Consider the following 27,960-nt stretch of genomic DNA (forward strand, 5'->3'; position numbering starts at 1 on the left):
CCCAAAAAACAGGCTACACTTAAGCACAACGATAGCGGCGAACACGGTCGGCGATCGTCGAAAATCTGATCGGCGGGTCAAGAGCGTCGGCTTTTATAGAGCAGTCGTCGAATGTTCCAGACTAATCGTTCGGACCCGCGTGCCTTCCACAAAGTTCTACACCATTCGCGTCAGGCGATGAAATCAGATAACATAAAGTTCGGCGACAACAGAGAGCGGATAGAAGCATCGATAATTTTCCAGAAACTTCGGATACATGCAGGCGCGTCCCGCGCTGTGCGATAACATTTGTTAGGCGGCGAAACGTGGTCGCCCGATAAATATAAGTACACGTGTCAGTATAGTTAACGACTCCGCTCCGCTCTACATACGGCTTCATCAAATTACAGTGATATATCTTCACTTTCTTCCTGCGACCGGGCATTTTCAGAGCATAGTTAGTATCTGAAAGTTTGTGCAACACTTTAACGGGCCCGTCCCAGTGAACTTCAAGCTTGTTCTTTCTTGGTTTGAGGATCATTACCTGGTCTCCCGCGTTAAACGTACGAAGCCTCGCATTCTTGTCGTAATAGAATTTGGCGTTCTTTTGAGCTACTCCCATGTTCTTTTCGACTAGTTCTTGGGTTGCGCTTAGCCGTTCCAGCAGATTTAGCAAGTATTGAACCACTGTAGGACTCTCTCCTCTTTCCTCCCACATCTCTCTTAACATTCTTAGTGGAGAACGGAGTGTCCTCCCATACACTAGTTCTGCTGGCGAGAACCCTGTCGCTTCATGTGGAACCGTTCGCGAAGCAAACAAAGTTGCCGGCAGACAGTTCTCCCAGTCCTCCTTGTGCTCGTAACAGAGCGCACGCAAAACTCGCTTAAGCACTGAATGCCATCTCGCTACACTGTTTGACTGAGGGTGATAGACGGAACTGCGTATTAACTTTAACCCGCACTTTTGCAAGAATGTGGAAGTCAGTGCGCTGGTGAATACTGACCCTTGATCCGCCTGAATTTCGGCTGGAAACCCAACTCGTGCAAACATTGTCAAAAGCGCGTCTACTACTTCGGTGGAGCTGAGCTCTTTCAGAGGGATTGCTTCTGGAAACATTGTAGCTGGACACAGCATGGTAAACAAGTACCGGTAACCCGATTTTGTTTTTGTTAGAGGCCTTACCGTGTCTATTACAAGTCGTCTGAAAGGCTCTGTTATTAAGGGCACTACCTTTAGTGGAGCTTTCCATGTGTCTCCTGGTTTACCCGAGCGCTGGCAGGCGTCGCATGATCTTACAAAGTTTTCTACGTCTTTGAAACAACCAGGCCAGTAGTATTCCATAAGCAATCTTTCCTTTGATTTGTTTATGCCTAGGTGGCCGGACCACCCATTTTCATGACAGAGACTCAAAAGGTCGTCCCTGTACTTAGTAAGTACGACTAATTGATCTAGAATCCTACTCTTTCGATCTCTGTAGTGCCGATACAACAATCCTCCTCTCTCTTGTATCGTTACGTTGTGCCTAGCAATGCCTTATTTAGCTGTGTGGTATAATTTAGCTAAGCTGTCATCCTTCTTTTGCTCCGCTTCCAGTGACTCTGTCCACTCCTAAGAGCTGATCAAAGTTCTTTGAGGCCGGTGATAGTAACGACCCTGTGTCGCTTGCGAGTGCATCAGCGGGCTCTTCCTGCAGGGGTGAACTTTGACACTCTGGCGATACGCTCTCATTGAGCTGGTCAGCTGGCAGGCTTTCCTAAACTGTTTTTTCATCCTTCGAGCCTAGCTCGGATTCGGTTATTGAAGTTATCTCTTTTGCTGCTTCCGCTAGAGCAGCTTGTGCATTTTCGGCCGAAAGCGACGCGATTTTACGAGCTTGGCCTCGCGTCAATGCCTGTTCTACGCCCTCTCCCAGTTTAAGCCCTTTTTCACGCAGTAACCGATTAGAACGATTCGAAAAAATGTAAGCGTACTGCAGTGACAAAAATTTGGCAACTGCAGCCTTGGTCACTAGCTCCCCGAATGGTCCACGGATTTTGACTTGGGCCATTGGCAGACACACTCTGTGTTCTTCTACAACCTGTTTGATCCATGCTACTTCTCCGGTGAAGTCATCTACCGTCACGTAAGACGGATGGACAATGTCCATCGTGGCGGCACTGTCTCTTAGCAGGTAACTTGCAGGTCGTGAAGATATGCACTTAAAAGTTCCATATTCTCGTCTTTTTCATCCATGTAGGAGAAAACTACGCTAGGCTTTCCGCAGTTCACAGCGATATGTCCCAGTTTGTGGAACTTATAGCAGCAGATCGGTCTAAAAGATTCGAATTTTCTTTTCTGCTTTTTTTGTACAGTTTCGCCGTTAGGTCTCTCCTCGCTCTTTTCTGCGGGCTTTTCCTCCACGTCTATACATGCTCCGGTCGTCTAGTCTGCGAACACTTCTTGAACGGAAATGGTTTCCGCGGTCCATTTCGACCGTCCCAATTTCCGTCCTCGGCGTTCAACTTTCTACGCGTTGCGTACTCTTCGGCTAATTCAGCCACCCTTTCCACAGTGTTTACATTCCCCCTGTCTTGCACCCACAGTTTCACAGCTTGGGGGTGCTTTTGTAAAACTGCTCTAGACACATGCATTCAATGATCATGTCTCTGCTGTCGTACGCTTCCGCGCTTTTCAGCCACTCGACTAGGTTGGCCTGTAAGCTATATGCAAACTCCGGATACCCCTCGCTATCTTTCTTGCCTGTGCTCCTAAACCTTTGCCGAAAAGCTTCGGCTGAAAGGCAGTATTTCTTCAGGAGACTAGCCTTAACCTTTGCATAATCATATGCATCCTGTGCACTCAGTCTGGCGATTACTTCCGCCGCCTCACACGGCAACATAGACAGCAACCGCTGTGGCCATGTACTCGGACCGAAGTTCATCTCGCAAGTCCTTTCAAAATTGCTTAGGAACAAGCCTATGTCGGTCCCGACCTCAAATGGCTTTAACAGCCTGTCCATGCGGTATGATTCTGCCTCACTTGATCGTCCCAGAGCCCCTTCACTTCCTTGAGACAATTCCAAACGTTTGCTTTCCAGTTCAAGTTGCATTTTTCTTAACTCGCGATCTTTATCGCGTTCCTCTCTCTCTCGTTTTTCTCTGTCCCGTTCTTCTCTTTCTCTTTCCCGTTTCTCTCTCTTTTTTAGAAGTTTCAATCCCATTTCAATTTATTCCTCACTGACCTGTTCGGAAATTAGCTCCAATAATTCCAATTTTAGCATTTCTTTGCGTACATCTAGGCCCAGTTCCTCACCAACAATCAACAATTCGTCTCTCAGCAGTGTCCTTAACTCCATGATTGCTGCTTTACTGCCTTGGTCCTGCTCGCTAAATCTACCTAGGAAAACACAACCTAGCTAACAATCAACAATCTAGCTTCCCTACAGTTCTAAACAGAACAACCACAAAATGAAGCCTAGAGAGTCAAAGCAAGAACCAAGCACTCACCGCAGACACAGCACCACGCCACAAAGTCCATCTCACCGCTGTCAGCCAGTTAGGATTGGGGGCTCAATCCCATCGCTCGTAATCAGTTGTCAAGACTGGAGTCGGGCATGAATTAGAAGGTAGCTGGCCCATGCCGTCGTCCAACTTATCCACGCTGAGGACGTTGATGAAGGGAAGGACTGCTTCTCATCGAGAACGAGGAATATGGGTTTATTTACAGTATCTACATAAGGATGTTGCAGGTCATCAGTCTAGCATGACTGCGAGAGAAAGTGCCACTGAGCAGCCGCACAACAGTGGTTTATAAACACTCGGTCCTCCCTCGATCCCAAGGTGAGGGAAACGTTCGTCCAGTCATCGTAAACAAGCCGCCTCTCTGCGGGACGGCTTACACACACACACTTCCGCACAGGTTCACGGTCCGGAGCCGACGTCAGACGGACTTCGTAGAACTCGGGGCTTACTCCAGGAAAGGCGCCTTTTATTCCCCGAGCTCACCCCCGCAGCGCGCCGCCAGGTGCCCATTGTCTTTCCTCTTGAACGGCGTGTGGGAAGGAGCCTCGAACTACGTTCCCTCGGGGACTCCCTCGTTCACAGCAGACCAGGTTGGCGGTGGCGGGTTCAGGCACAAAGCCTGCTTCGTCGCACTCATCTTGGCTCCAGCGACGGAGAGTCGAGAACGCGCGTATTGTTCATCACACACAGTCGACTTAGTGACGCCGTGGCTAGAGGTTTGCGGTGGCGTTCCAGGAAAGTTGACGCCGCTGTCGCAACTGGCTGGCAAAACTTGCACTTCAGCTGGCCGTTCTTAACAGCCTGTGCCGTCAAGGTGCTGCTCGATGGCGGTAACCGCCGCTTGCAGCTGTTGCTCGATGCTTGGCGTCGGTGCCGCCGGCCGCCCGCAGGGTAATGTCGTCGGCGTAGATCGTATGCCGGACGCCGGTCCCCGCTACTGCCCTCGCTACCCCGATCATGACGAGGTTAAAGAGCAACGGCGAGATGACCGAACCCTGCGGAGTACCCGTACTGCCGAGCTTGTGTTCGGGGAGCTTGAGGTCTCCGGCGTGCAGTTCCACCGTGCGGTTGGTCAAGAAGTCTTGAATATAATTGTAGCTCGTTACCCCCATGTTGAGTCTTGATACTTGTGCTAATATGGCTGAGTGTTTGACTTTGTCGAATGCACTTTGTAAATCGAGCCCCAGAATTACTTGTGTCTTGTTGTCGATGATTTCTTGTTTGAGTTGTAACATGGCATCTTGTGTGCTGAGTCTGCGCCGGAAGCCGATAATTGTGTCAGGATAGAGGCCTTCCTTCTGTAGGTATTCCTGCCACCGGTTGGCGACCACGTGCTCCAGCACCTTGCCCACGCAGGACATGAGCGAGATGGGACGCAGGTTGCCGATGTCCAGTGGTTTTCCCGGTTTCGGAATCAGGATCGTTCTTGCCGTTTTCCACTGTCGGGGGAGCTTGCCCGAATGCCAGTATTGATTGAAGTAATGGGTTAGGGCCTCTATCGAAGCATCGTCCAGGTTGCGTAGTATCTTGTTGGCAACGAGATCGGGGCCGGCTGCTGAGCGGGTGTTGAGCTCGTGCAGCGCTACCGGTACCTCTGATATGGTATAATGTCTCGGTCGAGCAACGCGTTGGGCAGCCCCCCGTACGGCGGGTTGGTTTCCGTTGGGGTGTCCGGCAGTTACTTGGCTTCTTGATAACAGCGTCTTTTCCTTGTTGTTGTGTGATGGTGTGCATGAGGCGGGCCAGGCGGTCGCGCTGGTATGACTTGGTCTTTGTTTCGTCTAGGAGGTGCCGAAATAGATTCCATGTGCAACTGCGATGCAATTCCCTGTCAGCTCGGTTGCAGATTTCGTTCCACTGCTGACGGCACAGGAGCATGCAATGGTGTTCAATGGCGACACGTAAGCTTAGTTTTGTATATGGACATAAGTAAATGGGTGTACTTTTGTGCTTTTAATACGTATTTTTGCTCCTTTGATATCATCAAAGTTGCAGTGCATTTGGGGATCCGCTATTGTGTTCTGGAAGATTATTTCGTTGTGGAACCTCTCTATATTTGCGCCCCTTCCAGTGTAGACGGTCATTTATCTGAATCAGATTTTTAACACAAAAATTGCATTTTAGGAGTTGTGTAAGGTGACAGGAAAACCAGATGTGAAAAGCGCAATCATAACATATTATGCCAATTGGGCTCTTATATTTTCGGAAGGGTACTTAGCTTTCACTGCACTGTTGGCATAAAACGACGTACTTGACAATTTAGAGATGTAATGCCTGCTGGCAATCTTCAAGCATTCAAACATCTGCTTAGCAGGGTGTACGCTGTTTTCAAGATAGAGTAAAGCAGCACGAGCCACGTGTACCGAACAGCTTACTTTAAAAGTATGTACGTTGTTTTGCGCTAAGCAGAGTAAGCTGCGCGAACCAAACAGTTAAATTTTATCGGTCACACACAAAAGGCCTAGTCACGTGAGAGCAACCGTCCAGGAAACTGCGCGTAAGTAGTTACCGAAGAAAAAAATGCGAGGAGCGCTTCTGACGAGTTGTGAATGCGAAAGCGTTAATGTCCAATTGAACGCCGCTGAGCGGACCTTCGAGTTATGAACTCGCGGGCAAGCGAGCGCGTTGAGACGCTTGACGGGTTTTGATTTGGCCTCCGAGACGCAGTTAACACGCAGGCGAGAGCTTGCGCGGATAACACAGGCTTCCGAGAGCGAGCGAGGGTGACGTGGCGCCGCGGTGATGCCCTCTCCCCTCCCGCAATACCGCGACAACAGGTGTTCCCTTTCGCCCGCTCTGCTCCGTCGAGGCCCGCGCCAGCAAGCGAGGCGCGCTCGTGACATGGCGTCGCAGCTAATGAGAAGTTTCGCTGCTACAGACGCCGCCGGCATTTTCGCTCAATTGGCCATTTGACGCTTTCGCATCAAAATTGTAAGCGAATCGCCCGAACGAACGAGCAAGTCCCCCTCTCCCCTCCCCCCACCGCAGCTCGTTTGTGCGAGAGCTCACGCGTGACAGTTACTCTTCCCCGCACACGTTCCCTCCCCGCGACTCGGTTGCACGGGAGCGCGCGCCCTTTACCTCGGCGCCTTCGTATTGCAAGTCCCAGCACCGACTATCAACCATCGCCGACCACCACCCGTCGCCATCCACGAAGACGGGTGCCACGCAGAACGTCGTTCCTGGTCATCCTTCCTGCACATGCAATGTCCTTCCAAGCTGCGTTCGGTTGCTATTCCTGAAGACGTAGCAACCAGGCATGATGCTGAGGTATTTTCTGGCGACTGTGCTTGAACGCGTTGAATAAAGCAACGAAGTCCAGTTATCGTCCGTAAACGCTGCGTGTTCAGTGCGCGTACATCAAAGGCGCTTGGAAGGAATATCGCAGAGAGAGCTTACGTAACACAATGACACAAGCGTCACCGCGCGGAAAACAAATGCGATACTCTGAAATTCTTTCTGGTGATTCTAGTCGCCGCCGGAGAACGCCTCCCCTCCCCTTTTCGGTACCTTGCGTGCGATGGGAGACCGTGCGCCCACGTGCGCCGTGAAAAATGCCTTGGTGTGCTCGCGCTTTCCCCCCGCCTTCCTCCATTGCGCGCGAAATCGAGCCGCCATCCTCCACTCACCTCGCACCCATAGCATACGGCATGCAGCCACGATGTTATCGCACTTCGACTTTATACCAACATCAAGGCGATGCCGACGAAGACGGCGGAAATGTGCCTGGAGTGTCCATATAATTGCCACCGCAATAAAGAAAAAAAAAAGAAACATGCTGTCATGCGCTGTGACAGGTTATTTGGCAACACAGATGTTAACCAGCAGATAAAAAAAAATTCAAAGCCATTCCACTCTGTGAAGGTAGATGACCAGCGGAGCTGTATATATGGTGATAAATATTTTGATAATGAATATGTTGATTGTAAATAAGACACATACCACAATGACTTTCCTTTTCTCACTATTTCTTTTTTTATTGTTCTATTGCATACTGAACGCTTTTTTTAACCTCCTATTTGCTTTTTTTGGATTTATTATTTAATCAGCGCGGTGACTTTCGCTTTATGATCGTCATGACATATGGCCAGTGGTTCTGTGGCGACACTGGAAAGGTTCATTGGCCAATGTGCGGCCTACGCACGTCCGATGACGCGTCGTGGGCACACTGATGTTTGTGTGCCACTGAATGCTGAACCTTTCCAAGAGAAATGCCACGAACCACCTTCCGTCTGGCCGAGACACGTCTATGTCGAAATCACCCACAATTACGATGGGAGTGGAGTCGGTAGGGGTGGTTCAACCAAACGTGCATGCGCTTGGCGTCTGCGGTACGATCTTCGTCCGTACTACGTGCCGCCCGCCGTCGCCACACATTCTTGCTTCTGTTCACGACGGTGTCCTTCGAAGATGCGATATGTTCTTCCGCAGTCCTCACCGCACGCAGCCTACCCAACGTACGGGTGGAAGGGAACTGAGATGAGGCTACGCGGTTTGCCTATAGAGCCTGTGACGTCAAACCACAATCCATACTAAACAGTGTATATTGTTGTTTTACTTTTTTTATTACGATATTTTTTTAGCACAAAACGTTTTGACACTTCTCGCGATTAAACGCAGCTGGGGCATACCCGGCAATATGCTTTTGCTTTAGCTCTTTTAGCTCTGAGGTAGCCGCCATCTTTTTCGCCTATATATGCACGCAAATGCAAAACCACGGCGGCCGCATTTCGATGGCGGTGAAACACAAAAACGTCCGTGTCCCGTGCATTGGGGTAGGTTAAAGATCCCCAAGTGGTGGATATTTTTGGAGTTCACCACCACGGCGTGCCTCATAACCAGGTCATGGTTTTGAGACGTAACCCGCCTCCCCTCGCAAAAAAAAAAGAAAGAAAAAAAACTCGACGTAACGAAGTATTTACTTTTTAAAACATTTTGAAGGTCAACATAACTAAGTGCTTATACACGATTTCAATATAACAAAATTTCACTGCCGCAGCGAAGCAACGGAAACTTCCGCGGACGCCGATGTCCAAATGGGTGGATTATGTGCGGCTGCTTGCGAACGCACCTTTCAAATTGCGAGCCACGAGAGCGCCCGCCAAAGCGAAGCAGCAATACCTTCTCACCGTCATGTTCAATATAAAGTCCAAATGAGATAAGATTCTATCGCGCCCCGCGCGCTGTAATAGGTTTATTCACAAAAGTCGCCAAGGCGAGGTCGAAAAGGCGGTTCGTACAATAGCAGTGCGACTACATCTCCTGGGGCAAAACACCAGTTGATGAAAAGTGCGCATAACGCGATGAAGCGCGCTCTCAGGGGGAAGGAGTGGGGTAAGATTACATGAGTCTCATCTAGGCTGGCACATACGCGGCCCGCGCGCCCTGCCCTCTCTTAGAAGTAATCTGCGGCGGATGCAAACGGAGGCAAGACGAGATGACTGGCTTCATGTGCGCTATCTTCGCGCGCGTCTTATGCAGGAGGTTAAATTATGGGGTTTTAGGTGCCAAAACCACTTTCTGATTATGAGGCACGCCGTAGTGGAAGACTCCGGAAATTTCGACCACCTGGGGTTCTTTAACGTGTACCTAAATCTAAATACACGGGTGTTTTCGCATTTCGCCCCCATCGAAATGCGGCCGCCGTGGCCGGGATTCGATCCCGCGACCTCGTGCTCAGCAGCCCAACACCATAGCCACTGAGCAACTACGGCAGGTAATTACGCAGAAGGTCGCGTAATCTGAAGTTCAGAGATGCGTTGAAGTGGGAGGCAGACGAAGCGTTCGTTCTCTTCCCTCTGTGTGGGCGCTTTTCATGATAGCGTTGTCCCACTGTGGATGACACTGTCAGCCTCAGGGACGGAATAGGTGCGAAAGCGTCGTTCGTTCATGCCGTATCGTTGACACGGCATGAAACAGCATCTTTGGTCACCGACTCTCAAATTCAACAAAATGAAATTTTTCTCATTGAAATTAGTATTTTTTTCGGTTACCTGATATTTCGTAGAACTTTGCAGCCCCTTTGTGCAAGAAAAATCCTCGGCGATTGCACTTAATCACATAAAAAGTTGAATCTCGATATAATGAATTTCAGTTAAACCTCGATATAACGAAGTCTAAAATTGGCAATTCGCTTCGTTATATCGAAATTTCGTTGTATTGAAATTCGACCTTTTATACAAATAAGTACAGTATCCGATATATCTTTCTTATCCGGAAAGGGGTTGCAGAATTTTTCGAATTATCGGGCAATCGAAAAAAGCAAATTTGAATTCAGGAAACAATTCATTCTGATAAATTTGGGAGTCTGCGACGAATCACACGGTTTCGTGCCACGTACGTCATCTACACATCGGCGGTAAGAATTAAGCGAAGCCAGCCACGCTTTCGCGCGCACTCCGCCCCCGCGGCTGATAACGCCACCCGCACTGGGACGACGCTATCAGAAAAAGCACCGCCAGCGGGGAGCGAATGCTTCGTTTGCCTCTTGCTCCAACGGGTCACCGAAACTCGACTATGCAGCCTCTAATAGTAAACACGCGGGAAGACAGCTTACAAGGTGTCACGCCCTCTCGGCATGCCTACTCTTTGCACACGCGGCAGATTACCTCTAATAAGGCAAGGTCCGCGGCTGTTAAGCGCTCAACCGCGCTTACAGCCATGCGCAGCCAAGGCCCAGACACGCGCCAGATATCGAGAGGTGCGTTTGCAAGCAGCCGCTTGTAATTCATTGATTTTACTATCTGCGTCGGCGAAAGTTTCCATTTACCGAGAGACTCGGCATTCCTTTGCGACGGCAGTGAAATTTCGTAATATTTAAATCACATACACTTCATTATATTGAGGTTCAAATGCATGGTGTTCTATGGACAAGAGGTTATGAAAAATTATACTTCGTTATATCGCGAATTTCGTTAAATTGAAGTTCGTTATATTGAAGCTCGTTATATTAAGGTTTAACTGTATAAGAAATTGCCGATTTTACCAACTTCGTTATATCAAACTTTACTGCCAATTGAGTATGCGACAGTGTGACAGAACAGAGTAGTGCAATACTGAGCAGAACTTGCAACACAGGTCATCCAAAGCTGAAACAAAAAAAGTTCTCTAGTTGCTATCTGACGAATACCACAAGATGGATCGTATATTAAGTGATTCTGTATATATATGCTTCAATGTGCACACTCGCAATATTGTTTTCCACATAAACTCAACATGCAACACTAACCCTAATGGAAATCCTGAAGTACAAGCAATTTGATTTCAATAGACAAGTGTACAAATAGATGAGTCAAGAGTCGCAAAGTTGTTTTCGAAAATAATTTCACCTTTCAGCTTTATTGACCTAAATATGCCACCTGAACTTCACCCCTTAATGACTCTAGAACAACCAAAGAGATGTCTCTCCACAGATGGGAAAACAATACCTTACATTCAAGGTACACTGTTTCAAGCCAGTCACATCAGACATGAAAGTTAAGCTAACACAGCTAAAATGTACACAACTTCCCTTTTCTACATTTTGAATTGAATACAATGCAATTCCATGCCTGATCTTCAAAACAATATCAACCAGTGTCTCTTCAACATAATGTACAATGTGCATTTGTAACTGCAGCACCTATGCAACCTATACAAGAGAGAACGGTACAGAGCTCACCACTGTGTAATTTTGAAACAGATCAAGAAGCAGAATACAAATCTATTTCAAAATTTGCAATAAAACCTGCAACTCTCACTAACTTCTGAGCAAACAAGCTTTAGTCTGTACAAAGCTTGCATGATTAGTATTTGGAATGTGGGGTCTACAACGAAAGGTACAAGATCGCCAGAAAGCTCTACACAGGGGACATAAAGCTATGTTCATTCAAAGCAGGCCCAGTCCTTATGGTTACAGCAAAAATTTCAACACCAATGTGAAAATTAAGCTACAAAAGCCAAAAAATGGTGCAAACTTGCCCCCATACCAAGAATAAAAATTAAAAACATCTTCCAAGTGCTATATCACACTTCACTCAGAGATTACATGCAAGTGATTTAAAATATATGCCAGAGCTGCAAAATTGCCACACATTGCTTAAGCATACCAGGATGCCAAAAGAATATTTTCACACTGCATCTTCAAGGCTGCTGAGAAAAGGATAAGCATCTCCAGCCTCCCACCTATTTGTGCCCAACCGAAGAACATGCAACAGCTTGAATGAACACTTTTCAGCCCTGTACATAGTACTCCACTTTACTGCAAACAGCAGCACCACCTTTGGTTGCAAGCACTCCTGTAAAACACTTGCACACAAAGCATGCCCTTCCCAACCTCATCTTTTCCTCACCTCCAGAGTGACACCTATGTGGCAAGAGCTTCTCCCAGCAATGTGGTCTGAACCAGCAGTGCTTAGAGGGCACTTACAGAGCTGGTATCATCTACGTCATCATCATGACTGGCAGTACAGCTGGTGACCCGTTTTCATTAACCGGTGGTCACTTCAGTTTGAAGGGCAAATCCTCTACAATCAACAGGCCAGCAATGCGTTGACAATGTGCCAACCTTTCACGACCAGAAGGAGACACCATAACCATAAACTTGCTCAAGTAATCCTTAGGGTGCCTTCATGTTTGTAGTAGATCACTGCTCCCACGAAGCAGCCTTCAATCACTGGTTCAGCCAGTGCCATTGGAGAAGTCAGCCCAACCTTTAAAATGTCGACTATACAACACGAGAAATGCAGTTCTGACAGACAGAGCAGCTTTTGGTAGCGCCAAGAAGCCAGGATCCATCCAGCTTGGGCACACACGCACTACCACATCAGGAAAGTCCAGTGCGTGGGATATTTATGTACACATAGGCCAGCAGGTCCTAAGAGGAGGCTGTCAGCTGAGATGTGGTTGCAAAGCTTGACGCAGGCCTCCTGTGCTCATAGTTGACTAGCCGGCGGCCTACAAGGTACCTGAGCAGCCACAAGAACCACACACCTAAGTACAGCCACAGCACATCCACAGTCACTGCCTCTGCCAATAAGAATACACTGTAGAGTAAAACTTAAACAGAATAATTACAGCCCTCATTCACCTGCATGTAGTAAATATAATGCTTGACATACTTGGAGATAAGATTAAATATGTCTACACAAAACTAGATTACTTCTTCTGCAGCAATATGGTGTATATCAATTAAACTGCGACAACTTAGCAGTGATGAATTGACGATGACAACAAACAAAACCAAAAAACTGAGCAAAATAGCAATTTACATCTCACAAGTTAAAATTTCATTAGCTTTTAAATTTGCAAAAATATAGTAAAAGAGAACTACTGCACCAGTGCTTTGGTCACTTACTTATCATTCTTGATGTGCTCATACAGTCGACAGAACTGGCGCACTTGAAACACCATGAATGCCATAAAGGCACAAAGTGCCAGCAGAGAAGGGTAGATTCGCCGCAGAACCAAATTTTGTGTCTCCGCACTGCTGCCTGCAAAACAGAAGACATTTGCTTCAATTAGACAGTCCTTGACACTTTCAATAAAGCTACATGCTTATACAGGGTGTTTCCACCAGCTTGTGCACAGTCTCAAAAAAGGGCAGGTGCAACCAATTCAACAACCAGCAATGAAATCTTGAGCAACTAAAAATGTTTTTTTGTGATGAGCATAATTGGCAATGAACAAAAAATAATTAGCTACATATTGAACTAGCGATTTAAATGCAAAGCCTTCAATGAAGAAGTTGTAAAGCAAACTGAGAAACAGCTGATCAATTTGTTTTCATGAAGTATAGTACACAGCTGAGGGCTAAATTTTTCCGAGCCCAAAATGTACGAGATCTTTCTGAGCCCCAAATGGATGAGATCTGAAAGAATTGCCACATGACTAGGCATTAGGCAGCAAAAATGACAATGCTGAGGCCCATAGTTTAAAGTGATGTTTGTTTCAGGTATGTGATGTGACATTTAAAAGTGACGTATGTACAGGAAAAAGCACTAAAGGATGGCATAAGCTAGTGACAAACACATACTGAGCACTGATGCGAGTTGAACATGCACAGCACTCAAAGAAGGCGTTCGCCTCTCACTCACCCCATTCTTGGCGCTGTTCCCTGTAAACATGCTACTTAACCTACCACAATAAATTCCCATTAACTCGAAGCTGTAAAATCAGAAAATATTTGAGATAAGTGGAGTTTCAAGATAAGCGAAATCACAGAAGCAGAAGCCTGCTCGCCGTGCACAGACCACATGGAGCCTTTTTAAAATGCCACCAGTAATATTCTGTGTCTCTTTTCCACATATAGGCTGTTTCACATGGCACGATTTTCACTCAGCGTCACAACGAATTCCGTTGCTCAGCGACCGCTGCGATGTGGAGGGCTCTCCACGACTGGATTCCAACAAGTTGGTCGTGCCGGCACTGACTTGCAGCAATCGGCGCAACGTGGGCGGGGCAATGTGTGATGTAACAAAGCACCTTTGAAATTGCCGCTTTCCTGTTTTACCACGCGTTGAAAGCTCTGCGAAGCAATGTCATGCACCTGTTTTTTTAATAGGGCATACCCACCAGCCCCTGCGACTTAGGAGCTTCACAAACCATCTTTTTTTCTCCAGCTCACACAATTCATTTAAAAGGAGAAGCTGCACGCTATCCAGGTCGGGAACACACACCGCCTTTAACATAAGGTGCATACCCACTGGATGGTCACCATCGTCAACCTCTTCATCGCTAAAAATTGTGCCAGCTGCTTGCACATGCACACTCAATACTGAAGTAGCTTGTTCTGCAAAAGCAAATACTCCTTCAGGAAAAGAGTTGTGGCTTCTATAGAACTACCACAACAACGAAACTAGAGCGCACTAAACGAAACCACCCCACCGACGCCACACAAGCTGCACGCTCATACTTGTGGTATTGTGCAACGTCTCACTCGCCGCACCTGCAAGCAATCGTAGTCTCAACGCTTTTAAATGTTAAAAAATGGCGTACTTATTCTATTTTCAAATAACAATGGGAAAATTCTAATATTTGACTAGCTTCTATGTTGTCTTTATTTAACGATACAGGCGTAGATACTTCGTGAGTAGGGGGGCAACCTTGGGCATAGCTGTGATGGAAATCGCACTGTGAAAGCTGTCAGCGAAAATCGCTATTTAACGTGCGTGGCAGAACAATTTTTTTCACCCCAATCGCAACATGTGAAACAGCATTAGGGGAACCAAACAGGTCGGTATCTACAAGGAACGGCGTTACTGGAACAGTGCATGCAATATTTGAGGCCAGTCATCCAAGCATGACCGGTTCCAGACATCTAAAAAGCTGATGCTGCTACTTTCTGCATGGTAATGAATTCCGGACAATTTCACTACAAAAACCAAAACTAAACCGTGGAAAAGTGCATTTGTCGCGCCTTTAGCAGACAGCCACGAGATGCCCATGCTAAAATTGAATTTTTAACAACCCGAAACTGCACAATGGGTTATGAATGATGCCATTTGACGGCTTTGGGTCCTTTAATGTGCACAGCACAGTACACACGCAATGTAGTATCGCAAGCTCTTGCCAGGTTGAAAGAAGATGGACAGGCAGTGCTGCCTTTGAACAAACAGATCAAATTGTTCATTTGAGGCTATTTTTGTGCTTGTGAAGTGTCCAGGCCTGAATATGCACTGATATTTATCAAGTAGACCATTTCGTTCTAATATGTAGCTAAGTCAATAATTCACCATTCCTTAGAAAGTTTCTCCTACAGAGCTTGCCAGTGCAAATGGCCACTAGCCAGATGCTTCCTTCCAAACACTTGAGTTTATTATTAAATAGTGCTAATAATGTATCCAAGTGATCTCGTTGCAGGTCCTGCAGAATTTTGTAATGTATGCAAATCGGTCCTGTAGCCTTGATTTTCTTTATTTGATATGGCTACATGTCATTCTTCACATATGAAAGATGAATTATAAGGTGAATTATAGTGTTTTGCATGTTAATAACTACATATTTTTCTCCTTTTACATTAGCACTTTGTGTTGATAAAACTCTTGCTTCACGTAGAACAGAAGCTTCCTCCTAACCTTAAGTTCAAAGATCTCCCGTGCATCTCATTCCTTCACCAGCAGCACTGTTCGTAGTCATGGTCATCGATCACCTCTGCTTGTTTCTGAGGGCACCCAACAGTAACTGATACGCTACTGTGTGCACTGAGCAAATGCATTATTGGGTGGAGGCCATAGTAGTTAGACATTTCTTTAATTCATCTTGTCAACTTTCTTAACGAGAGCACCTTGCTGTGCCACAGAGCATCACACATGGCCATTACAAATAGGTATGTGCAAATATTTGACGCTTTCGAATAGTAAACCAGATTAAAAAAATCCTTAGATAAAATAAATCCTACTTGATGTGGTCTTCGAATCGAATACTACCGTATTTACACGATTGTAAGTCGACCCCCCCCCCCCCCATATCGCGAGGAAAAAAAAAAGAAGAGCATACCCGAGGGCGCATTCGATAACGAAAATTTATTAGTAGCTGACATGGTCACTGGACTACTCGTCTTCACTAGTGCTGCGACCGCCATCGTTGCTACGATCCCACAACGCGTCGTGGCCCAGCGAAATTTCACATTTGGCAAACGACCGCACCACATTTGTGGAACAGCAGCCCACGCCGAATGCACTCAACCACACACAGCCATCAGGGAGGCTCTTTTGACAGGTCCGGTTGGTGTAATTTCGCGGTCTTCTGCCGCCAGCCACTCGTTGTACTCACGGCGGAGCAGGTCCTTAAAAGGCGAAGATCCAGGCTTGTTTCATGACCATGTCGCACTTCAGTGGCAGGGACCGATCACGCATTTCAGCGACATACGCTGCAAGCTTAGCCTACAGCTCCGAAAAGCGTCCAGACTTTGGCACGTGGGAAATTCTTCCCTTGCTGTCACAGGTGAAACTTTCGCTTCACTGCAGTCGCCACTCTCGCACCACCCGTTCAGAAACATCGAACTTGCGGCCCGCTGTGCAGTGATTTGTTTTTTTCGCCGTAAAGGATAGCAGCCCTCTTGAATGCTGCTGTGAACGAGTGCCGAATGATTAGTGGGCCTGGAGCACTCATGACGACTGACGAAGCATAGAAGTAGCACGTAGCCGGCAGTCAAGTGGAATGAGTCAAACCAATGCCTTTCGACAAACTATAGAGAAAGCTAAGCGCAACAGGGAAAGAGAAAACTGCGAGCGGTGTCTGCTCTTCCATGAACTACCGATACGCCCCGCAAGCGCCGTCGTTCTGAGGGTGCCGCTGCGAATGGCACAGCGGCGCTTCCATCAATTATCGACACCCCCTCATGAGTGTTGTGTGCACTGTAAAACTCTCCAAAATGTTGAAAAACCCTTCCGAAAAGTGAACAAACACACGGGATAGCAAAAAGCTACGAGTAGGGCCATAGAGCAAACATAAAATTGCAACTACGTTGTAGCTCCCGTTGGTCTCGCCTTTTTGGCGGTGCCATGCTTTGGTTTCGATTGTAAGTCGACCCCTCCACTTCAGATTTTCAAATTTTAAAAAAGTGGTAGACTTACAATCATGTAACTACGGTAGTAATTATGTATTTGTAAATATACGAATATTTCAAAATCACCAACTGTGTTCATTCAAACATAAAACTGGAGAAAAAATATTATAAATTTCATCCTCGGGGCCATAGTAGGCATAAAACAACATACAAAGTTATATAGTGGAGCAGGTTCAGGGAGCCAGACTTTACTGGCTAAACCATGATCGATCGCACTCTCCTGCACTGGTTATGCAAACTATATATTTGTTCCTAATGCTTCATCTGTGCTTTTAATAAGGCTTCAAAACATACAATGTAATGAATGACAGAAACTTGCTAACATTACTAATGGTGGTATGTGGACACTGTTTTATAGTAATGATGACAACAGCTGTTCAATATTCGAACTATATAGAAAAATGAACATTTGATTTGAGTTACTTTAGGCACCCTATTCGATTCATATTCAATTTGGTCTTAAAAATTGCTATTTGCACACTCCTATTAAAGACCAACGTATGTCATTCATGTTACAAGCATTCACAGGTGCCCTTCAAGGTCATGGCATAAAGCATGCTGCCACTTCTTCCTGCCATCCACAAACAAGTGGCCTGGTGGAGCATACGAACTGTACCTTAATGCACTAGCTTGTTCTGCGAGTAGCACTAACACTGAATTGGACACCTACCTTGCAATGTCTGTTTTTGTGCTTAAATTAAATATGTCCTGCCAATAGACAACAGGGAATTCATCATTTGAGTTGCTATATGGGTGAAAAGCAGTTCTTCCAGATTAGTCACTGCTCAGGAACTCTTCTAAACCAAGCTAATGCCTTCACAGTCATACTTTTGTCCTACGACTCCAAGAGAAATGCAAAAGAAACAAGAGACATTCACCCAAAACCTACTGCACATTTGAATAAACGTAGTACCTGCAACAGCCATGTTTTCTCCAGGGTAACGCACCAAGTTTTTCCCTCACTACACCAGATCTTTATACGTGCTTACACACTGGGTCCCAGTGACCTTACTAGCTGCTGACTTTACATGAAGAGAGAGCACACAGCTCCTCAGCATATATGTCTTATGAAGCCCAGCAATGCTCCTCCCAGAATTCTGTTACAATGTCCTCCCTGGGACAGACAGCCTTTCCGGGAGAGGAGTACATAAGGACTGCCTTTGCTCTACTTATCTGCACATCGTCTTCTTTGTGCAGCTTTGTGCCAATCATTGCTAGCTTTCATATTTCTCAATATACTTCACTTTGGTTCCAAGCCAGTGTCTTGAATATTTGAAGGAAACCATTATATAAAGCAAATGGATACTGTACAAAGCTTTCTGCTTCAATATCAAGAAAGGAAGTTGGACAGGTCTCATAACAACACTGAAATGTGCCACCCACCACTGTGGAGAGAAATTGCACTCCCTCCCACAGTAACTCAAGCAATGTGTTTTTGATAGCAGAACATCAGGAGAGTCCAACTGACCAAATGCAGGCACCAAGCTGGTGGCCAGCAGGTAGGGTACAGCCAGAGCAAGGCCCAGCACCACCACCACAGGGACAACCAGATCCAGAACTACCAGGCGCAGGTTCAACTGTCGCACACCATCCTGGTACATCTGCACAGTGCAAGGTGCATTTGCCCGGCCCACTACATTTCTAGGCACACTACCGGTTTTGTGAGAGAGCAGGAAGGAACCTGACAGTTAGAAATATACTTGCTTACCATTAATTTACCCTACCTTTTAACTAGAACTTGTTTAAAAGTTCCAGAATATGCCCATGCATGGTTAAAATTTTCTTCTCATTTGAATATGGACAATCTGAACTAAGTTGACATGTCTCATTGCGGTCAAACTAAATAAATATAATGTATTTACATTTACTTCATAACTTTTCACAACTTTCAGATAAGTGCAGAAATGGTCTACTGCAATCATAACAATAATGTAACTCTTTCAGTGTAAACTTAAGTGAGACACAAAAACATAAAGCTGAATAACACCAAGTATTTCAATGAAAAAAATTTTTGAGGACAGTGCAGTAGAATTTTTTTTTTCACATTATAGCAGTGGCCAGATATAAAATGCGATAATCATTTATATGCTAGTTAATTATCTAATCATAATTTCATTAATTTAGTGAACATACCACAATTGCAGAACTGAAGCTGGCCAGTCTTCAATCTGCACACACTAAGTACGAAGTCCTTTTAAGCCTCAAATCTGAGTAAATAAACATTCACCTAGTATTATTGTGCATGGCAGTGGGAAATACTTCCCACCAAATTTATACACAAACTGCCTAAAGAATTTTTAAATTCTTCAAAAAGACTTTTGAAAGCATTTCCTTGAAAAGATGTAACAAAGTAATGCTTGCATAATGCCTACAAAAAATATGTTCATTAAAAGGTTAAGAATATTACATCAGACATCATCATTGGTCTAACGACTTACAGAGAGATGGTGGTTCAGAACTGCTTTCTGGTCTCACCAGAGATGCATAAGCTTAGAAGCATTACAACGTCTTCAAAATAATTATTTGAATCACTTGAAACAATACTTAAATAATAAGAATAAACACCTTTCAACAATGAAAACCTTACCTCGTCAATGACTCGCTTGAGCCACCAGTTTGGGCCCATAAGAGTTACAGCACAAATTATCTTCGTATGCAACACACCAAGTGCCCAATCCTGCAAAAAAGACCAGCAACGCTTATATGCCATGCCGAGGTTCACACATTCATGCTTGAATGTGTTCAAGATAGGTCGGCAATTGAAACCAGACCCATGCTCTATTTAAAAGTGAATGATTAATCATTTTGTTCACAGCACCAAAAAACCACTGTTAATCTCAAGTCTCAGATAACCATAAGGTCCATGTACAACCCAAATGTGTAATCATGCTCATCAGATGTCCACCACACGAAAACTAACATTTGGTACAGTAGATAATTTTTGAAGTTCTATAAATTTCTAAGTAGAACACTATAGTTGTCAGAAAAAGGCCATCTGTATAATAGCAGCAGATGTGTTGGTTTACATTTCTATAATAAAATAGACATTAAATGAAAATTCAGTAACTTCTTTCTTGCATTTCTTGCAAGCTTTATGGCACACTTCAAATAGTTTGCTTGTTACAATAATTTTTAACACGAAGCAATACTTCGATAACTGGATTCAACTCTGCAGTGTATAAGCCTATGCAGACCTGTAAACCTTAACAGTTGATGAATACTGCAGTCGGAGCTAAAAAAATAGTAAATCAAGACAATACTTGTGTACTAAAAAAAAACATCACAGACAATGTTCCCTAGGAACACTGTGTACAGGCAAACTGCTATATAATCACAGCAAGAATTATCTGCACCACAGACAAACGAACAGTCCCATGAACTCTTTCATTAAATTTTCACAGAATGGAGGCTGAAAATTCAGTTGCTGTTATGGAAACGAGAGAATGGCGCTGCTGCTGGTAGGTCACAAATGAGCGCATCGAAAAGTTTGCCTCTGAAAAATCAGTGGGCAGCTGTATTTGTAATGAGTTCTGTCCTAAGCTAACCTCGAACGAAAAAAAATCGCAGTTTTACCCAATAGGCAAAGCATTGGTAGGGATAACAAAGTATTTGACAACTACACGAAGTAAGGTTTGCAGTTTTATCAGCCATATAAATTGCAGTAAACATTTGCTTACTAATTAAATTAACAAGCATGGTGTGACGTGCACAGGCAAAGATGAACATATCACTCTAGGACCGTGAACACTTTTTCATGCCGCATCTCACTTCTATGCTTCTTCAAAACTTCTAATTATGCGACCTAGAACACCACGCGTGCAGGAAGACCACCCATACGAAGTGATCAGCTATGTCAGCTCACCCAATTTTGCACTCGCCACAGATTACCTCGAAGATAGGGTGCACCAGCTGTGTATGTGCTCATAAACACACAAAGAAATAAGCCTTCCTTATATGCAACTTTTTTTTTTAAATCACGATCGGATTTCTCGGTAGCAATTGGCTCCTTTGCGCAAGCTGCAGGAGGGAGCCAATAAAGTCTTGGTTCGGGTGACCTTGGGCACGCTGGACACACGGAAGATGGTGTGGAGTGACATTTGTCTTTCCTGTTGCACACTACTCCCACAGCGTCACGAACACCACGCCATGGCAGCACAGCCTCTCACAACTGACAGCGCGCGGGCACAGAATGGAGGAAAAGGATGCAGAGAAGAAGAGGGTCACTAAGCCCCCTGAATAAAACCAGATAAAACTAAAGGTAGTGACATTATTTTCACTCCACGCCCAAGCCAGAGAGGGAGGGCAGGTATCGGCGTTCGGGGTTTATCCACGTCTCCCTGTTGGTGGAGCGGAGTCAGTGGTTGCACTAGCACCGTTTTCGAGTAAACAAGGCTGCCAGTGCCGCGTCTTTTGTTTCTTCTTTTTTCTTTTTTACTTACTTGCACTGGCATCATGACAGTTGCTCTTATTGCAGCGCACGATCGCAGTAATTGTGGATCCGGCGATTGTGACGATCATCGTGCTGTGCAGCGCAATCGCTACAATTAAAAAAGTCGCAAGCATTGATTGCGATAGCAAATAAGTAGACAGTTATACGAAGGATAGTAGTTGTAGCGGCCGCATAAACTTCTAAACATTTGCTTACTAACTAAATTAACAAGCATAGTGTCACGCGCACACAAGCAAACATGAACATCTCACCCTATGACGGCAGAAACTCGCTCCCAAAACGCTGGAGTGGGGAAGCGCGGCAGCAGCAGCGAGCGAATTTACTTTCATGCTGCCTCTCGCTTTAACACGAATGAAGCGGCGAAAACACAGCACACACGAAACTATCAGCACTCGGTGCACTCAGCCCCCATCACAGATGGCTTTCAAAATAGGGCCCGCGCGGCCACGCCATATGGAGCAGCCGCCGGAGTAGAACTTACGCTCCCCTCTCCATGGTGCTTGCGCGCGGAAGAATACGGCGCGCTTCCTACCCGCTTTCCTCCCTAGCGTGCGTGCTTGCACCGCCATCGTCGGCTCACACTCGCATGCTTTCACTCGCATATACAGCATACGGCGCACAACGACGATGCTATCGTCCTTGGACTTTATATGGATCACGGCTTCGGCGTAAATGCACCTGTAGTGTCCATATACAGTACAACCTCGTTCATACATTTTGGAAAAAAATACAAGAAAGAACATACAATCCAAAGTCACTAGAAAATTCAGTGCTCTTCCACTCTGTGAAGAAAGATGACCAGCGAAGCTGTGTAGTGAGCCCCTTAGCAGCAAACTGCACCTCCGCCGCGGGTCGGACCAGCATTGCACTATCTTCGGTATTGGCCCACGTATGGGCAGTGCTTAACGCCTGCTTCACCTCCGCTGCGGGTGGGGCCGCTACTACACTATCTTCAGATCGACCCACTTATGGGGCCTCCGCCCTATACCTCCGCCGTCACCTCCGCCGCAAGTCGGTCCGGCATTGCACTATCTTCGGTATGTTTTTCTACACACCCGCCGTGGTTGCTCAGTGGCTATGGTGTTCGGATGTTGAGCATGAAGTCGCGGGATCGAATCCCGGCCACGGCGGTCACATTTCGATGGGGGCGAAATGCACCCGTGTACACCTGTGTACTTACATTTAGGTACACATTAAAGAACCCCAGGTGGTCAAAATTTCCGGAGTCCTATTTCAGAGCCTTGACCAATGAAGAAGGTGAACTCATCAAAATGTTTTTGTCCATGTTTTGTCGCCTGCTACTGATGCCTGTAGCATCCGAAGGGTCTGCAGCATCCGTTGTTGCGCAACACTATGAAAATGTGGCCTACAAGCAGACATCCCAATTATATTCTCCTTGCGCAAGCACCTGTGTTCACATACCTCGCAGCCTTGGCTCTGCTAAACGCTGTTTGCGATATATTATAGCACACTCTAGGCAACTTTTTTTTTATAGCTAAATGCAGCCCGTGTCAGAGCCCTGAAACGGCTGTATGACATGGCCATCTGTGCGAACATGCAGCTGGACGCCGGCGTCGATGATACATCGCAGCAACAATCGTTTTGGCCAGTTTCGGCACTGTAACTAAGGGTCGTGTTCACTTGGGCTTCGTTTGATTCGCAGTAAACTCTTCCTCAACAGTTCCTTGAGGTTTGCTTAGCCGTCAAGAGGGGCGAGTGGCCCTCTGAATATGCTCAACCGCACTGTGTCGTCTGCTCGGCATCTAGTTTGCATTTGCTTGTCACCGTTATTGCATAGTGTACAGTAGTAGAGTAGTAAAATAATGATACAGTGAACAATTTGGCTGTTAAAGTGTTCCACATCGTCAATGCATCAGTTACGCTAAGGTTGTGCCGCCATCTGCTAACATAAATTAAACCACTTTTACACCTCGGCATCATCTGTGTAGGCCTAACAGCGTCAAAACAAGGAGCTGATCTCAATAACTATGACAAAACATACCTAATGTCCGGCCCACAGCATGAGATAAGACTAACCGATGGCTGATCTCACTATTTATTTCTTGCCGTCGGAGAGGAGAGAAGTAACATTCATGAATCTTGATTTTGTTCTTGGTTTTGTTTTTTGTTCTAATATGAATCCACAGGCTGAGTTTTGTAAGAAATTGTAACCATATCTTTGTTTCTATCCGTATCTTCTGTAACCCCCCTTATGTAATACCCCGACAGAGGTCCTTAAGGAAAAATAAATGACGAACTGATGATGATGATGAAAGTGGGCGCATGTAAAGGAGCATGTGTCATGGCGAGTGGTGTAAATACGAGCTGCACAGGGTTGGCAGTTAGACTGCGCAGATTATGCTTCTTTGTATTATATACCTTGTACTAAACACTAAAGAAATACTTACTTTGTGTGTGAAATAATGCTTTTACGAAATAAGTAATTTTAACCAGCGTGAAAGTACATAACAAGTATTCCTATTTTTCTGCATGCTCCTATTAGTTTTGAGCTTTCTTCGGGGGGCTTCCGTAGACTGACGGGGAGGAGGTTGGAGGAAGAAACCAGCAGAAAAGGAGGAGTGGCACTACCCTGAAAACTTGTTTTATCTAGGGACCTTAGGTTGCTACAAAGGGCCAAGATGACAAGAATATATATGGCACGTAGGATTCAGTCGATGTCTGTACGCATGCGGCAAGGGCCTTCTTTGCATTGAGTTGGCGACTAAACAGATTGCCAAAAAGGTCGCGGAGCTCTTCTTTAAAGATTTAAAGATGGCTGTGGAGTGTCGTTGAGGTAGAAAAGAACGTCTGCAAGCATAATAGCCGGATCCCACCTGCAACTGGTGCCGACACATTCATACAAACAGAGCCAGTGGTCAACATCAGGACTGTCAACTACGGTGAAAACGCCAAGATCCAGAGGTGGGGAAATTGTGACGTAGGTCATGGCTTCAGGCGTAGAGGCTTGTGCAGATGAAGTGCCACAAGCTGCAGCCATTGACAAGCAGTTGCATTGCCAGCGTTGTGACCACTGCGAAGCTCTATGGCAGGTACGGGGAACGTCGACCTCCACCAAACAATGTTACGTGTAGCTGATACACAAGACTACTTACAATGTGTTTACATACAGGCCAACAGTGGCCAAGATGGTGACATTACAGCAATCGGAAACACGTCATCTTCCTCCTCTTCAGTGCAGCCACACTGTGGCAGCTGTTCCGTATCAATATCAATGACATGACAAGAAACCTTATCGTTTGTTGCTGACTCTCAAATTTAACAAAATGATTTTTCTTTTCTCATTCAAGTTTGCTTTTTTCGACTGCACGACAATGCTGAAAATTTTGCGGCCCCTGCAGTGTAAGAAATATCTGTCAGCGACTGTACTTACTTGCATAAACGGTAAAGTTCAATGTAACGAAATTTCTATATAACCAAGCAAATTGCCAATTTTACCGACTTGATTATATCAAGGCTTAACTGTATCAGAGTTAACCAGGGTTTACTGTATATATGAAGTTGAACCACTTCACAACATTCCTTGGCCCTAATTTTGCATAGAACAGGCTTCGGATATACACTCAAACCTTGTTATAATGAAACAGGATATAACGAAATATTGGATATCACAAAGTAAATGAAGTTCCCTTTGAAATCCACATAGAGATACATGTACAGTCGAATCTCAATAATTCCAACCCGAAAGGACCCCAAAATCTGTTCGAATTAAAAGAAGGATTTGTTCTTGAAGTACTCGTGCAGCATAGCACAATGCATAACGGCACGAGTCATGAAGTATTGCGACGCACAAGCACACAGCGAGCGAGAACCGCAAAACTGCCCACGCCGGCCAACGCTCCCTTCCCGATAACGGCCGAAAACGAAACTTGAGGGAGTGGGCTAAGCCGGCACCGGGCCGGCAGGGCTGGCAGCGCCGACGTAAGCGTAGAGGCAGGCACGCGTGGAGACCGTAGAAGATGAGGGAGTTACGAGGGAGTTGAGTGGGAGGGCGAGGGGACCGTAGGTGCGGGGAAGGGCAGGAGAGATGTGGATTTGTTTCCCGCCAGTTTGATGGATGGCACTAGGCTTTACTGCCACCTAAGACTGCCACCAAAGCAGCAGAGTTGCAGAGGCCGGACTGAGCCTCCGCGGCTACTTCCCTCTGCACGCTCGCATGCTTTTTCCTTCGTCTGCTGACAGATTGGCGCTGTGTTTACGTTCTTCATCCCGCATTCTTAACACTAGTCATATCTTATCAAGACAACAAAGACATTGCCGCTGATCATAACCATGTTGGTGTGCTCCCTTCTGCACCAGCGTCGCCGCATTCAAAGACAAGGAGAATGAGGTACTGGGTGTTGCCTTCGTGTCCTTGTATTCAAGGTCTGTCTTGACGTACAGTATCGGATATGACGTACTGTCACCAACAACTTTTCCATCGGGACATTTCAGTTTAGACTCATCACTGTAAAAAAACTAGCCAACCAAAGCAAGTGCGAGTGAGAGCCGACGCGACCAGACGATAGTGCAAAACAACTGGTCCGGCTGAACCAAACACGAGTATGAATAGAGCGGTCAGGTGGGTCCGCGTGAGACCAGTTTCCTGCGTATACGTCACTGTGGAGCCACTCTCATTGGTCTCCTCCGCTTGCGGCTCACTTGCCGCCTCGCTCCTTCTTCTTCTTCTTCTTCTCTCCTCCTCCCCCCTTTTTCGTGCGCAGTGTTGAGGGGTCTTTCCTGAGCTTTTCTTCTATGGCGGAGTCAGAGCAATGCTGGTCGGAGGCGCCGCTGCGCAATTTGGCACGCTGCTGAGTGCATTGTCGGAGGTATGCGCGGTATGTTCAAATTAACTGTCGCAAATGCTTGCGAGTTCAATTTACTGGGCGTTCTTGCCCATTGGAATAAATAACTTTGATAGGAGTACAGCATCAGTTTGTATAAACCGGAAGTTCGAATGAAGAGTGTTCGAATTAACGAGATTCGTCTGTATTTAAAACCCTGTATTAACAAAGTGAAATTGTCCTGCCAATGAATACAATGAACTAGATTCTTCTCCGAAACCAAAAAATACCTGACCGTTGCGTGCCGAGTATATCACTTTCCACGGGATTCAGCACTCATTCACTGCGGCAGTTGAAAACTCCTGCGTCAAATATGTCGTTGAGCAACACTGGCCTTCTCACTGCCGTGTGTAGCTGCTCACTGTGCAAAGCAGCAGCTCACTACAGTTGAACCCAACAATCTGTGGTATTTGTTTCCTTGTGTCCTCGTCTTTTTCATGCTGTTTCACCTCAGTTCTATATCGAAACCGTTTACATCGAATTATTCTATATATCGAACAATTTCTGGACACGGTATAGTTACAATGAGTATATATAGCAAAAATTACGCTTATATCGAACAAATATAGCCGCGACTCCCGATATATCGAATGCCACGCGGCGGAAAGTGCCCCCAGAAGATGGCTTTCCCTCACGGTGGAGGGAAAACCCGGTGGCGCGGCTCCATCCAACCGCTCTCCCTACGGTGACTGCACTCCCTCGGACGAGCCGTCGACACCCCCCTGTAAAAAATGACCCTGGCCCACTTGCAGCGCTTGCTCAGACAGCCACTCAGAGGCTCTTGTGCCCTCGTCGTGCAAGACGGCGAAAGTGCGAGTTGTCTCGCTGCTTTTCTGGTTCATTGTGTGTGCGCCTTGTGGGCCTTCTCCCGCAGTGTCGCCGGGATGAAGCGGCAGAATTAGCCTTTCGCCGTGAAGCTCGAAATCATAAATCGGGTCGAACACAGTGAGAAATCGGATGTCCCCACAGCGTACAAGATTCCGAGGAGCACTCTCAGCACGATCTTGAAGAATAAGGGGGAGATTAGGGTTAAAGTGGCCAAACTCGCGACCCGGTGCCCGTGGCGGTCGACACGTATGCACGGCCGTGTACGAGTGGTTCATCCGAAATTGCTTCAGCCGTGCCGACTTCCGCGTGCTCGGTGATGACCGTAAATTCTGATGAATGCGACGAAGCCATTACCAGTATTGCCGAAGTATGGAGCGAGCTGTCAGAATTTCCAGAAGCCATTGAAGAATCAATGGTGGACGAGTTTGTTAGCACAAATGATGGTGTCGCGACCACGGGAGAGCCTGAAAACGAAGACTACACTGCCGACATCGTACCGAGCCCAAGTGAAAGTGGGCACAATGAGGAAAGAAACGACGGTCCTTGGCCCACATTCTCCGAAGTGATTGGTGTGCTCGCACTAGTCCGGTGCTTCTGCGCAAATGTGGAAGGTTGCGGCCTCAGCTGCTCCAACTCCTTAGACAATGTGGAGAAGCGCATGTGTCGCAGGCAGCGAAATTGCCCAAGCAGAAGAAAATGCAGGACTATTTCGTGTGAAATTAAGCTAGTTTCATCAATAAAGTGATCTTATAAATGGTATGTGCTTTTATGACATCCAAATCTTTAGCAGGCTTGTATCGAATTATGCTCTATAT

The 27,960-nt window shown here is 46.1% G+C and overlaps 1 protein-coding gene across 2 annotated transcripts in view; it reads right to left on the bottom strand.

The window, feature by feature from the left end:
* Nucleotides 1-10,786: 10,786 nt before the first annotated feature.
* Nucleotides 10,787-27,960, bottom strand: part of LOC126543881 (E3 ubiquitin-protein ligase MARCHF6) — a 170,886-nt gene continuing 153,712 nt past the window's right edge. For both annotated transcript variants that reach the window (XM_050191013.2, XM_055061931.1), the window contains exons 19-22: nucleotides 19,614-19,703; nucleotides 18,495-18,627; nucleotides 12,815-12,950; nucleotides 10,787-12,425 (exon numbers count right to left, since the gene is read on the bottom strand). In XM_050191013.2, coding sequence (XP_050046970.1) covers nucleotides 12,335-12,425; nucleotides 12,815-12,950; nucleotides 18,495-18,627; nucleotides 19,614-19,703 — 450 coding nt within the window. In that variant the 3' untranslated portion in view covers nucleotides 10,787-12,334. The remainder of the gene's footprint in view (nucleotides 12,426-12,814; nucleotides 12,951-18,494; nucleotides 18,628-19,613; nucleotides 19,704-27,960) is intronic.

This window comes from Dermacentor andersoni, chromosome 1 (genome assembly GCF_023375885.2).
Source record: "Dermacentor andersoni chromosome 1, qqDerAnde1_hic_scaffold, whole genome shotgun sequence".
Classification (NCBI taxonomy): Eukaryota; Metazoa; Arthropoda; class Arachnida; order Ixodida; family Ixodidae; genus Dermacentor; species Dermacentor andersoni.